Source organism: Lissotriton vulgaris, chromosome 5, assembly GCF_964263255.1.
Source record: "Lissotriton vulgaris chromosome 5, aLisVul1.2, whole genome shotgun sequence".
In the NCBI taxonomy this organism is placed as follows: Eukaryota; Metazoa; Chordata; class Amphibia; order Caudata; family Salamandridae; genus Lissotriton; species Lissotriton vulgaris.
The window spans coordinates 1187481808-1187496713 of record NC_141693.1 but is presented as its reverse complement, the minus strand read 5'-3'; the positions used below and the strand labels follow the sequence as shown (position 1 = coordinate 1187496713).

Below are 14906 nucleotides of genomic sequence, written 5' to 3'. Positions count from 1 at the left end.
CAGTCGAGGGAAAGGTTAGAAAACCTGCTTGATAGAGTTCTAGGAAGTTGGTCTCATCAATGAAGGCACAAAGAAGTTTGGCTTCAATGTGCCTTGATAATTTTAGCTGGGTTGGGTAAAAGCGAGATGGGTCTATAATTATCTAATTGTTGTGGATCCATACCTGTTTTCTTTTGGAGCAGGATTGCGACTGCTTCTTTAAAGACATGAGGGACCACACCTTGCAAAAGTGAAAGGATGATCAAGGCGCGGATGCTCTCTGGGAAGAGGAGAAGATGTATTTTTGTATTCCAGAGGGCAGGGGTCTTTAGGTGAGTCAGATTTTTCTTTATTTGTTAATTCTGTGAGACTTTCTAAATTTATACCATGGAAGGTAGAAAGCATGAAGGGATTGCTGTCTTGCTGTTGGGGTTTCCAGCATTGTGGGCTAGGAGCGATAGAGTCTTGTATTTTCTGTATTTTATTCACAAGGAAAGAATTAAGATCGTCACACAGTGCCTGAGAAGGCATAATAACAGGTGTTATTCGGTCCGGGTCTGATAGTTCCTTTACTATATTAACAATGTCTTTTGCTTTGTTTTCCAATCTTAATACTTTTTTTGTAAAAAAAGGCTTTCTTGGCTTCTAGAATGGCTGCTTTGTAGGCTGTCAGGGATTTTACATATATATTTCCCTAGTTTCTGGCAGGTAGGTTTTACACCATTTCCATTCAGCCTGACGCGTTCTTAGGTTTGCTAATTTCAGCTATGGAGAGAACCACTTGGAGGCCTTGTGCTGTCGCGAGAGGCTGGCTTGACTATGTAAAGGGGCATGTACCTCACTTGCCTTCAGTAGCCAATTTGTGATCCCTGTCTCAAACGTATCAATGTTATCTGTTCTTGTCGGGGTGTTAGATGCCAAGGTATTACAAAAGTTGGACAGGTTAATGCAATTCCAGTCCCTGGTCATTAATTTTGGTCTAGCTGAGGGTTTGGCTCACAAGAGATCACTTAAGATTAAGCTTATTAAATGGTGATCATAGCAGATGCGTGGGCTGATGGTTAGCTTCCGAACTAAGAGACTGATGGACCATATCTGGTCGAGTGCATGTCCTTTGATATGTATTTGACCTTCAAAATTCAGTCTTTTTTGCAAGTCAGTAAATTCCTTGGAGCCCTTGCTTCCCTCTCCCTCATTTGCCCAGTAGTTTAGATCTCCGATGAACAGGATTTTTGCGTGATCTATAGCGAGAGGTTCAAGACAAAGTGCTAGGTCTTTAATAAATTACCCTATAGCTATTGGAGGCCTATATATCAATACACACACCAGTGTGGAAGTGGGAGAATCCAATTTTAAAGTTAAACTGTCAACTGATGCAACACCTAAGGGGGGGATGGCGGTGAAGGAAAGGTGTTTTTTTATAGCTGCTGCTACCCCTCCTCCTCTTTTTCCAGGAAGTCTGTTAACCTGTAGAAAATAATAATTTTCAGGTAATGCAGCTAATACATCTGGGATAGATTCAGCTGTCAGCCAGGTTTATGTCAGTCGCAGTATATCTGGTGCCTCAGTGTCTTAAAAGTTCAAGATATCTAATTGGTGTTTGACCATAGAGCGTATATTTAGATATAATATGTAATAGTACTGAGCCGTGTGCCATGGGAGTAATGTATTCATCATTATTTGAGGGTATCTCAGGTACAAGATCGCTAAGGGACTTTGCTGGTTCAGACTTTAATAGGCCAAGCCTTTTTAACTTGCATTTAACTGTTGGTGCAATCTTCAATTTCACCTGTGTGGCCAGGAGTCTTAATTCTCAGGATGAGTAAGTATAATTTTGGACATAGTGGCTGGCCCCCGGCCCCGTCCGGCTACGGATGGGTGCAGACAGGCTTGCCCTCGGTGTACCTTCTAGCAACACTCCAAGACTTGTAGTGTAACCATAACATATCAGGCCCAGATGCACAAAACCTGGCTAACCATAGCTCTATTGACAAGTTAGCTTCAGAGAAAAAATGGAATAAGAGTGCAGCCTTCAAGCAACATTCAGGATCTCCTTTCAGGAGTTAAGCCAATTTTCTCCTTGAGTCTATTCCAGAGTCATGAAATATCATCACTCGTTATAATGTTAAGTCAATAATGGATTTGAACAGCATAGCAGTTTTTCTGTTACACAGACTCAATGAACTTGGTATTGAGAAGTCCCTCATGAATAAGATTTATTCACTTTCCTCGGGTAAGATTGATTGATTGATTGATTGATTAATGCATTTATTGATTGGCTTGTAAAGTTACCCAGTGGTACTAAGCCTAAATTACTCTAGTGGAACATAAACGAGGCCTGTGCAGACCACTAGTAACTTCGCTACTTTAACGGATTAGATTTGATAGCTTTTCAGAAAATTAAGTATCATGAATTAACCTGAGATTGAGAGGGAGCTCATTTCACATTTAGGAGCCAGATATCAAAATGATATGTCTCCTCATTGTATTTACTTATTTTAGGAATTTGGAGAAAGGGTTGGCCAAAGGATCTTAAGGCTTTCTGAGGACAGTAGGGCTTTCGTGATCAATCGCCTACTGTGCAAATTGAGAATAGAAACTTTATGAGTCATGCAAAAGATCTTGACCATTTGTTCAGTTGATGTCTTCTTTCTCCGATACTTGACCACTTGTCTATAATTTTCAGATTTGCAGACGAATCTCTGTATATTTTGGGATGCGCAGAAAGCTAGAAATATGTGTAGTGGCAATCCTAAATTCAATAACCTTATTTGTATATGAGATGGAGGGAATTTTCTGTATGGAATTCTACTCTGCCTGATAATGACTGGGCCCTGTTTTGGAACGCCAGATCCTATTACACCAACTGTAATTCAGCTCGTTAAAATCAAATGAGGGTTCTCGCTGCAACAGCAGCTAAGCCTTATCCCTGATTGTTTGTTGTTGGCAGGGGTAAATATAAGAATTGGGTTAATGATCTAGAGGGGTGGAAGCCCCACTCGCACTACAACCACAATTCTTGCCAGGGTGAAGCACAACAGTCACTAAATTACCATGTGGTTAACCTTCTGGTAGCTTGAACTAAAACAGCCAGGCTCAATTTGGAGGCACTGTGTGCAGCACACAAACCACAAATGCAGAACACAAGCCATAATAAAGTGTAAAATCAACACAAGAAATATCCCACACCAAATTCAAACGATAGAGTGAAATCTAATAAATAAAATGAGATAAAGACTAGAAAATTCTAAACAGTATAACTGGAGATATGCAATTTTAAATGCTCATGTAAAAATAGCACCAAGAAGCAGAATGAGCTAACTGTGTGTATCTAGTCATGCTAGATTGAACAAATTCACAACTTCAGGCTGACTACGAGGGAGTGCGGGTCAGATACACTAACCAGGTTAGTCCAAATGAAAAAAGTTATATTCAGAAATTCCAGCTTCAAAGTTCAAAACTTTAGGATTACATAGGAGGAGTTCAATTGATGCCAGACAAGGGTCGAGGACTTGAGAAGGCACATCTTGGGGATCAGAAACCTACTCCAGCAGAGGCCAGCGGGGTTCAGGCAGGCTCAGTTGTAGGTCCAGCTGCAGGTCCAGGGAGGGGCAGTTGCAGCATATCAACTGGGCAGTTGCAGGGAGTACTCTGGAGTTTGTTGTGTCCCCATAGCTCAGAACAAGTCAACTAACTGATCCTTGAAGTCATTCTGCAGTCCTGGATATCAGGAGATTGTCCTCCCTCCTTCTCTCCTTCAAGAAGCAAGATTGGCTTCAAGCAGCAGGGAAGTCCTCCGAAGAACAAGGCAGGCCTCAATCTGCAGGGCAGTCCTGTGAAGTACAAAGCAGTCCTTCTTATGCAGGTCCAGGAGTGTACTGATGAGTGGCTCAGGATGTCCAATATTTTTGAACCTGGTGCCACCCTTTGAAGTGGGGGGGGAATGTCTAGTTTATCCCCACATCTGGTTCTGGAATGATCCTTCTTGCCCATTTCTTCCACTGCCTGGGATTCAAGAAGCCTCAGGTGAAAAAAGACTGATGTTCTGTTCATTTGTGAGTGTTCTGGAGGCAGCCCTTTAAAATGTAAGTGGGTCAGGGAACAGCTTTACTCCTCTCCTCTATACAGGATAGCCCTCTCCCAGTCAAGCCCAGGGCCTATTGTTCACTGTCCGGGCTGAATATGCATTCCTGATGGAGGAGCAATTAGCAGGGCGAGGCAGCTGGAAACTCCTTGAAGGCCTCACAAAGTTTGGGGAAGGAAAATCTAAACTTTCTAAAAGTGGAATTTTCAAATTTGTAATCTTAAATCGGACATTACCACCAAAGAGGATTTTAAATTGCAAGTCACTTGAGTCCAAACAGGACATTTTTATCTGCTTCCAATTAAAAGTTAGAACTTTTTAGATGTAATAAGGTAACCAAAAGTTATCCTATGGGAGAGGTAAACTTTACAGTAAAGAAAAACACATTTTTTCACTACTAGGACAAGTAAAACTTAAACCCACATGTCCTACTTTTTAAATACAATGCACCCTCCACAATGGGCTGTTTAAGGCCTACATTAGGGGTGGCTCCAATTAATTAAAAAGAAAGGTTTAGTCCAGGCAAAAGGTTTATTTTGCTAGGTCAAATTGGCAGTTTAAAACTGCACACAGGCTGCAATGGCAAGCTTGATACATATTTTAAAAGACTACCTTAAGTGGGTGGCGCAATGAGTCCTGCTCCCCACCAGTAGCATTTAATTTGCATGCCAAGAGTACCTGTGGTAGCATATATGAGGGATTACAAGTAGATTGAATGTACCAAAATGGTGTAAGCCAATTGCACCACGTTTTAGGGGAGAGGAGAATCCCTTTAGCATAAATTAGTATTGGTAAAGTGAACAGTCTCAAAAGTCTACAGAAATGGGCTCAGAAAACAGAAGTGATGAAGAGAAATATTTGAGGGTGACCCGGCCCTGAAGGCCAAGTCAAACAGTGAGCTTGCAAATGCCTCCCGCTTCCAGACCTTATGTGCCTACTTTTACCACCAGCCAACTGCAATTCTGTATGGTTTTATGACTGATCTATCTCGATCCTCATGGTAATTCACCATACTATGAGGATAAACTTGTAATTACACAATGATGGTGTGATCCCATACTCAATCTAAGAATTCTAAGATGGCTGCCATACGTTACCCACAGAAAGCTAAAGGTAGCGTACCAGCACCTCTCTCACACATGACCGAAACATTGTCAGGCAGTCCTATGAAGGGAGAGGAAGAAGTTGGTGGAGTGATGGAGGAAGACGCTGTAGGAAAAGTGGAGGTAGAGAAAAAGGAAGAGGAAACCAAGCAGAAGGGAACTGGACTGATCGAGGAGAGGAAACTGCAAAACAGCCAGTGACGGTCACATCGAGGCAGGAGGAGGAGACTAGGAACCAGAGAATAGGAGCGGAGGACGTTCCGGAGAAGAGGCTACCCTAGACCAACAGGGAACGCCATTTGCAAACACAGATGCCCTCGAGGAGGAGAGAACACCATGATACCTCCTGCTATGACCCAGTCGGGCCGTGGCTAAAGGCAAGTGCCTGTTTCTTCATTTTGGTCACTAAGGAGGTGGTGGGCAGGAAAGGGAGCATCTACACCTAATCAATGAGCACCAGACAAAAGATGAGTGTTATCACTAAACACACAAGTGTGGTGGTATGCCTAAAGAGCTAAATAGAGAAAACCGAACCAAGGTTCCTGACCCAATATATTTCTTTTCTTTTCTTCGAGGGCCGACCCTGTTTTTTTTTTAATACCATACAAGGGAGAACTTATCAAGGAAAGAAGACTGCAACTACTAAAACACCTAAAAGAAAGGAGAGACGTTATTAGTTTATGTTCCTTTCACTATTCCTTTGCACTGATCCTAAAAGGACAGAGGGAAATTCAAAATAAAAATAAATATGCTTTCTAACACCTTAATATTGGTTTGGACATTGACTTCGTCCCATTCCTTCCACCTTATCCCGACCACAGGTGGATAGTGTTACCTCAATATAACTTAAGTTTTGCATCGTGCATTGCACAATCAGTATTGTGCAATGTGTAATCAGGTCCAAAGTGTTGCAGTAATCAAGTCTGGAAAAGATATGGCTAGAAACAGTTGCAGTTGAATCTGTTGCAAGGAAATGTACAATTATCTCCAAAGATCCTAAAAGAATGAAATAGGTGCCTACTACAGCAGCGATTTTGTGGTCAATAGCTTCATTTTCATTGATGGTCATTATGAAAGATTTTAACTTAGTCACAAGGGAAGGAGGATTTCCTGGCAGCAGCATGCACTTTCTTTAGGGTTGGCCTACAGGGCTTCTCAGTGGTTGCAGTCTGACCACTGATCTCAGGTTTTGGGCTCCGGCTTGGGGATCATCAGGGCAGTCACTGATATAGATCTCCTCTTCTTATTCAGCATATTGTGGTGTCGGTCCACGTGTTTCATGTTCCCTCTTCAGTGACTTTCTTGGAGCTCCTACTCCAAACGTTGATATGTGTAGCTGGCCCTCTGCTTCGAGGGACATCCCGCTGCCTGACCCTCTTCTTCTCTGGGTTTGTGTGGTGTCATGCCACATGTCGCACATTCACTCCTCAGGGACTTCTTGGAGCTCCTTCAACAGGGTGTTCCTTCTTGTGGGACCTACTTCTGTGGCCAGTAAGGAGCTGTGGATATGACTGGCATTTTCTGGGTAGCATATGACTTGCATCATGAGGTGTAGGTTCATGTGCTCCTATTGTCTGGACCACAGTCGCATCATCATATGCTAATGCCCAGCTTCAGGGTTAGCTCTGCTTTCCATGGCTTCTCCTTTTCTTGGGGTCATATCTATCTAGCAGATGCAGTGCTTATGGTGGTGACTCTGGGGTATGTAGACTTAGTCTCTTTGGTTTGTGGCACTGAGTGGATTGCATCTTGTGATCCAGGTGTCGTCCTTTGATGCCTTCCCTCCTTTGTTGGGCGGGGTAGATTCAGAGCATTCACCATCTTTTCACTTCTCAGTTCCTTTAATTATTTACATCTCAGGGACACTGGGGTTCAGGCAGGCTTATGGCAGCACTTTTTGTGACAGGGCAGATGGGGACCGTCTCTTACTGTAGTGCTTCAATGTCAGAGTTTCAATTGTGTGCAACCAAACAGTATCTGTGCACACTCTGGCAGTGCTCTGAATGAGGCGCCATGTGAGGCCTCTCTATTTGGGTTGTCACACTGTACCTGGAGGTAGGCCAGACTGCACTCTGGCTGCCACTGTCTCCTCTTGGCCAGATAGCTTTGCATGAGTTGCCACTCTCTTTCAACTTAGATGACTGTCACAAATCTGTTACAGCCCCCTCTTGGCAGTGTCTCTGCTTTAGTTCATAGTGTGTCTCCATCAACAAGACTTGTCTGCTTGCTGTGTCTGCAGTGAGGCTCAAGAAGACTGGGGCCATGCTTAGCATTCCGCTGGCTTCTCAGAAGGACCTCTCCATGCTCTGATGCCGAGTAAGGGAAAAGTATGGCTCTCCTGCCTTCTAGCTGCTCTCTTGTGTGCCTCTCTTTGCACCAGGCCACTTGTTCTTCGCTGTTGGGCAGTAGGAGTGCGTACTGTAGGCTTGTCATTACCTATTGCCCAACAAGTCTGTGAGAGATTATCAGGTTGTTCACCACTGAGTTACTGATCACAGTCTCTCCTATTTAGACCAGTATTCCCTGGTAAGCTGGTGCCCTTTCAGGCACTAGTGGGGCTGCTCACCTCTTAGGTGCTTTGAGACTGTTACTTCTGCCAATTGCAGCTTTAGCTGCATGTCTGTGTCCCTTCCTTCATTGCAATATGAGGCTAGCCAAAGCTGGGCTTCACTCCTTTGCAGGAACACCTAATTATGCTGAAGAGCGCTATGCTGTACTGGTGCATTTTAGTGGCCTCTGGCAGCACTGCAGCTTCTTATCCATGTTATAAGCAGCTCTAATCCCATGCTGTCACTTTGGGTATGCAGGTTTTGCAGAGGAGTGCTAGGGCGGGGATTTTCCAGCCTCAACGGCTTCAGCTGGGGGTTGCGCCACAGGGAGTGGCCTCACTTTTCTGAATGGAAGTGCTGGTCGATGAAACAGGGTTGCTGCAGGAGGCACACAGTCTCCTCCGACTGGTGCAATGGCCACCAGGGGTTGCACACCATGCTCTCTATTCCATTCCATTGTTCTTCTCACCTGCACCGGGCTATTTTTCTTCCCGCTCCATATGTGCAATTTCCCTCCCTTTCTTGTCCACAGTGCTTTCCTTATATTATGTCGGTTGCACCTTCCCATTTTGTGTGGCCAGAATGCCCTTCAGCCTTGCACCTTCCTTCAATGGGCGAAGTGAAGCACCCAACAGCCTCATCCTGTGGTCTTAGCTGACCTATAAAACCACCTCTTCATGCAGGGAGGGCAGATGGCGAGATGGTGTCGGGGTCTGGTTTTAGAACTGTCATTATTGCCAATGTGAAGTAGAAGACCTAGGCCCACATACTAAAGTAATGAATGACAGAGCCACGTTGTTCTGGTGAGTGTAAATGGACCCGGGCATGTACGCGTGTCCCCTTTTATTGGCAGGGTCACCTCTGTGATGGCTGGGTGTGGGGTGGGTGTATACACTGGCTATAGGGATGGGCTGCTTCATGACATGTCCTGCTGGACACAGCAATTCGGACACACACTATCCTGCAGCATGAAGATCCCAGAGTGAGTGCAAAAAGAAGCACTTGGTAGAGTGTGAATCTACTTGCACTACCTGAGCTGTGTGTTGTGTCATCCCTTCCCCTCATTATCTGTGATTAGCTCCTTCCAGTAGTAGTACCATACTCCGCTGGACTGGGGTGGATGGAGCAGTGTGGATTCTGGCTTAGTTCGATTTTCAGTCTATCACTTTGGAACCCCTAAGAACTCCAGAAGCTGCTGGGGTATATTTTACATCAAGGAGCATGATAGCCATGTGTAAACTATTCAGAGGAGTCAGTCTAACTTCACTAGTCGAAAATGTCCTTTGTGAATACCAAAAGTCGTAAAGTTAGATTTTCGTCTCAGTTTACCGTTGTGAATTTGGCCCATGGTGTTTGGGTGTACTTGAAATGCCGGATCTATATAAACTCAGCTTCAGCACTGAGGATCTGATTCACAAAATGGACTCCGCACCCATGGCAGCGGCTTCACAGCAGTGGTGCATAATCTCTGCAATGAGAATTCTTATTGCAGAGATTCTGCCGGGAGTGCTGTGAATTCCACCATAACTGCAGGGCCTCCTGCATAAGTGCGGAGGCCCTTTGTTAATCAGGTACTCAGTGTTTTTTAAACTTTCCCTCATCTAACGTCCACTTTATTGCCATTACTGAAGAAAGCAACTGTCCTTCCACCATAACCATACTATTTCTATTACACTCATAGTTTATCATACAAAGTCAGAGTGCTACTAAATAAAAAATTCACTACCATCCGAAAATATTCATGTGTGTATGTATGTATGTAGACGTGCATAGTTCAACATAGCTGGAAAGCAAAAGAGTGCAGACAAATGAAGATCAGGAAAAACATGTGTAGATAGGGTATGGTCAAAAGTAGAGCACTGTGATAAAGAGTGGAGGGTGGGAAGGATTACCTAGTAAGTGTGCAGAGTAAAGGAAGACAAGAGGAAACATGGAGCTGGGTAGGAGTGCAAGAAAGGAGAGCTAGGGGTTCACGCAGGTCTCTTTGCTTTTACGTAGCAGCCGCAGTGCTACGTAGCGATATGGGGATTTTTGAAGACTAGAGTCTTCTTTTTCTTCTTGAAATGAAGGAGTGAGGGAGCTTGCCACAATTCAGATACAAAATATTTCAATCTATTTTGCACATACCATATGAAGACCTGTGTCTGTTTTAATGTTTCATTCATTTGGGGTCCCTAGTCTAGCAATCTTAGAAAAGTACAGAGATCCAATACGCTGTACTCAATTCAGCAAATCCTGACAGTGAAATGGGTCGGCAGAATCAGCTGCTTGGGTCTTTGAGAACAGAAGTGATTCAGTCAATTTTCTCAAGGCCTTTATTGAGTTGTGCTGCTACCTTTTGTTAATTGCAACAAACACAGTTGATGGACAGAATGCACAACAATGTCTTACATTCATCCCAGTACATAGATCCGGGCCTAAATCTATTGTTTTTTTGCCCTCCACACCACCCTAGGTCAGACAATGGCTATATGCAAATCAGCCTTGACCCTGTGCCTCATGGGAACAGTCCAGCCGGAACTACCAAGCCATATCTTTCCTAGACCGGAATCAAGCATCCAAGGACCGGTTTCAGGCTATCAGCCTTCTTCAGCCTGGATAGCTTGACTCCAGTGGTGTGGAGAGCCTGGGACTCACGTCTAAGCATCCCCAAACCACTTGGGGTGAAAATTGCAAAAAACACAGTTGATGGACAGAATGCAGAACAATGTCTTACATTCACCCCAGTACGAAGCTTGTTTCTGGTCCAGGGAAGACATGGCTTGGCAGTTCGGGCTGGACTGTTCCCATGAGGCACAGGGTCAGACTGATTTGCATATAGCCATGTCTGAACTGGGGTGGCAGAGTGGGCTAAAGAACGGTGATGGATTAAACCCAGATCTTTTGACTGGGTGTGAGTGTTTAATTGATTCAGATGCTCCGTCCATCACCACCCCCTTTTGTACCACTACGTTATGTTAGCCATGACTTTGTCTGTTTTACATCACTATTTTATGTCTAAATTTGTTGTTCTAGGTCATCTATTGTTGGCACACACATCTAAGTCCTATATCAAACAATATAATGTTCTGATATATAAAAAAAAACTCTTAGGCCATGTGTCAATGAACTTGTGTGCATGACTAGTCTTCTAAATGTTTCTCATCAACATTAGCTGTATGATGTGTAGGCAATCTATTAACTAATAGGTGTTCTAATATTATGAATTATAAATTGCATATATATTTTTTCTTTTGATGTTTAAATAATTGAAACACTTATAACATAAAATAATAATGAAAAGATATATAGTTTTCTACAAATAAATGTTCAATTGTTGGTCTTTTTTTGTATGTAAATTTCTGTCCACTCAGTTATCCATTTCCTAAATGCTTTATTTGCATAATATTATACTCCCAAATTTAGGAAATTAATTTAGGGGTACCCTTCTTTGTTACATAAAGTACAACAATGGTGGACATTTATCGGGAGATTTCAAAATCTTACTCAAAGTATGTCTAATTGTCTCATTTCTACACCGGTATTAAAAAAATCTAGTTCCATTTTGTCAGAGGTCTGTGCAGGAATAATTACTGAGATGGGAAACACAAATACAATCTAAGTATGATCTTTAAACCAGTTAAGAATCTGATCAAAAGTGAACTTGTCAAACCCATGAGCATAATAACGATCACTGCAGCCTGCGCAAACTTTAATAAAAACAATCTTTCATGGTCCAATAGGAACTACATATGTACTGCAGGGAAGACAATCTCTCAAATAAATTTGATATGTTGCTTTTGTCTCACCTGATTCAATTTTGCCAATGGGAACTCCAGGAGCCTGTGGAGCTGTAGAAAAATATCAGAATAAGATTAGACAAAATCACTTGATGCTCATGGTCACAGTGCAAACATAAGCTACTGGGACACAGCCAATGAAAAAAAAAGGATGAGAGCCTCAGATTAATGGGGATGTGTTTCTGTCTTACTGGCCCTTTGAGAGAGACAGAAGTTGACACTGCTTTCCTTTTTTTTATTGCACAGTACTACAAATATACACATACATTATGGAATTCATCATCAAGAAAACAAGCGTTTTTTATTTTCTGCCCACCCCACACACCTCCCGGGTGCTGGTTAGAGCCTCGGACTATATATACTTTACATTCTAAACAGTCCTCTATACTTTCTCAGCTAATCATTCCCAGTTCAAATATAGCAATCTTAAAGAAACCAAAAGAACCAGTGTTCATGTAAATCATATACTTCATATAAATGTCTTCACTTCTGAACCAAGAAAGTGGAATGTGCCAAAGCGTCAACATCTAAGATTTATCCTTACCGATTTTATTCTACCCATTCTGTCAGTGGCGCCCATTTTTTTTAAACCTTTCATTTTTGCTCGTATTCCCCTTCTTGCAGAAATAGCCTTTTCTAAATTGTAATTGCAAAAAATCGGGAAAGCAACTGCTGAAATCCAGGGGGATTGGGATTCAGCCAAGCAGATGCTATACACAGTCGCAGAAACACCATACCTATTAACACCAAATTTTGTCCGGCACACCCAGCTCTTCTTCCATCACCCCCAGCACAATCAAGCTTGAAGAAAGAGGACATTCTATTCCTAAATCTTCCTTAAAGAATTTGGTAATATCTTGTTTTATCTTCCTGAGCATATTACAGAAAGCAAAGATAGCGCGTGGACACGCCGGTGTGCGTAACGCAGCGCTCTACAAATGTCCCAATAATAATAATAATAATATGACCTAGATCTGCCTGGTATAGTGCACAACGAGGGTAGTATGTCCCTTTGCCACTCCCCCATTTAGCAATCTTATGTGGGGGTGTAATATAGTGAAAAAGAGGTTTTTTAATATTGTGCCTGTAGCAGAGCTGGGATTAAAATACTCTGTGCCATTTTAAATGATTGCTGGAATATATCTCCCGATATACCAAGTTTCTCTTTCCATTTCAACTAGCAATTTTCCAAAACAACTTTCATAAATGAGTTGAAAAGATTATAGCTAACCCGTATTGACAGGTCCCTTTTCTCTACCAATTTCTCAAATGTAGCATTTCTGGAGACATTTCCCTTCTTAAATAAAAACTCCCTTATTTGAAGACATCTCTTAAAGATCCTCAAAGGAGACAAGACCCTCTAGAGAGAAAAAGGACCCAAGTTTAGTGAAACCGGCCTCCCCCCATATTTTAGTCGTATGGTACTTAAAAAGTTCTGGTGGATTTGTATTATTTGTTAACTATGTATAAAAATTAAGACTGCCATTATCAATTATTCTTCGGACTGTTTTCCAAACTTTAAACCCGCCCAGGAATGTCTTAAAACAAACTTTTTTTAATGATTATTGTTTCAGTAACGCCACAGCCATCCCCAGGCCTCTTCCCCCATTGTAAGTTCAAGGGGGATGGGACCTCTTTGGTGTGTCTTTCAGCCGGTTTGTCTTGCAACAGTAATAGATTATGCAATAGTGTGGTGGCCTAATAATAAAGTGTGAGATTAGGTAAAGTCCACCCCCTCTTTCCCTGGGCAATGTGAGAAATTTAAAAGCCCTTCTTGGTTTGGCACATGCCCATATAAATCGAGAGAAGAGGTCTTCTAATTTCTTAAGCCAGTCAATTGAAAATTCTAATGAGTTTGCCTGAAAAAGATACAAAATCTTGGGAAAGTATAGCATTTGACTAGATTACATCCCCCAATGATAGACAGATGGAGGTTGTTTAATTCGAACAAGTCCTGTTTGGTTTTTACTAAAAGGGGTTCTACATTTTCTTTGACAATGTCATCCATGTTTGCTAAAATATTGACCCCTAAATAGATTGCATTCTTAACCACTCTGATGTCATTTATTGTTATATTCCCATTGACCACTACTTGTGGTTTACAGCTATTAAGAGCATATTGGGAGAGTTTCCCAAACCCCTCTGCTTTCTCTTCTAATTTCTGTGAAGCCGTACTAGGGTCAGGGGTCACAAGGGCAATGTTATTAGCATATGCCAACACTTTTGTTTCCCAGCAATGTGTCGCAATAGATCTGAAAGACCTGTTGTTTTTTAGCTGATATATAAATACCATAATATACCATAAATAGCAGGGGTGAGCTCAGACAACCTTGTCAGGTCCCTCTAGTTATAGCAAATGGGTCTGATAGTGCTCCATTGACAAAAACCCTGGCCGTTGGATGGTAATAGAGCATTTTAATGGCCTGCAATAAGCCATCCTTAATTCCTACCCTTGACTGGGGCTCCCATAAAAAATGCCAAGAGACCCTGTGAAAGTCTTTTTCCGCATCCAGTAGAATTAAAGCCATTGGGTTCTTAGATAATGTTGTGGCATCTAGAAGCTTAATAACCCTCCTTATATGGTCGATTTTCCCCCGCCCTGGAATGAATCCATGCTGACAGTTTAAAATGACCTTGTGGATAATTGGTGGCAGACGGAATGCCAACATTTTGGAATATATCTTACTATCACTATTGATCAGTGTTATTGTTGGGCGATGCGAGCTAGATCACTTGTTGGTTTCTTTTTTTAAGAAAGATCACTAATTTTGCAGAAGACCAGGAGTTCAGAGGTCTACCACCCCTTAAATACATGGACAAACAGCTGGGTCATGCATTCTTTAAGTTGCTGCGAGAATGTTTTGTAAAATTCAGCTGGAATACTATGCATAGTGGTATCGCTATCTATTGTGGGAGATGATCTAGCTGTTTTTGATCTTCTACGGGGAATTGTGATCCCATGATTGAGTCCAGATATCCTTTAACTTTTCTAGGATACCCTTTTAAGTCATCTTGATATAGGTTTTGATAGTACAGAAAAAATGCATTTCGAATACTATCTGGATCTGTAACTAACCCCCTGATTGGGTCCCGAATCTCTTGTATTAGGTTTTGCAATGTTATTTGTCTAGCTCTTATCGCCAAGTGATCCCTTACCTGTTCACTGCATTCATATGCTTTCTCTCTCCAAACAGTAAGTCTATCTGCAGTGTTTTAGCTATTATTTCCAGGATAGCATATTTAGCAACTACCACCTTTGCCTGTGCTTCCTCCATGTCCCACCGCTGTTTAGCATTTGAACTAGATCCTAGTTAAATCATGCCTGAGTCAGCCTGATTTGCATATCATATATTTGCTGTTGTTTTTCTATTTTATGAAGGTTCAGAGAATATCCCCTCATATGCCAGCTTTC

The 14906-nt window shown here is 42.3% G+C and overlaps 1 protein-coding gene across 1 annotated transcript in view; it reads right to left on the bottom strand.

Annotated features, from left to right (window-relative positions):
* Window positions 1-14906, bottom strand: part of LOC147712245 (scavenger receptor cysteine-rich domain-containing protein DMBT1-like) — a 283837-nt gene that overhangs the window by 211549 nt on the left and 57382 nt on the right. The window contains exon 6 of the mRNA XM_086922978.1: window positions 11504-11545. Coding sequence (XP_086779104.1) covers window positions 11504-11545 — 42 coding nt within the window. The remainder of the gene's footprint in view (window positions 1-11503; window positions 11546-14906) is intronic.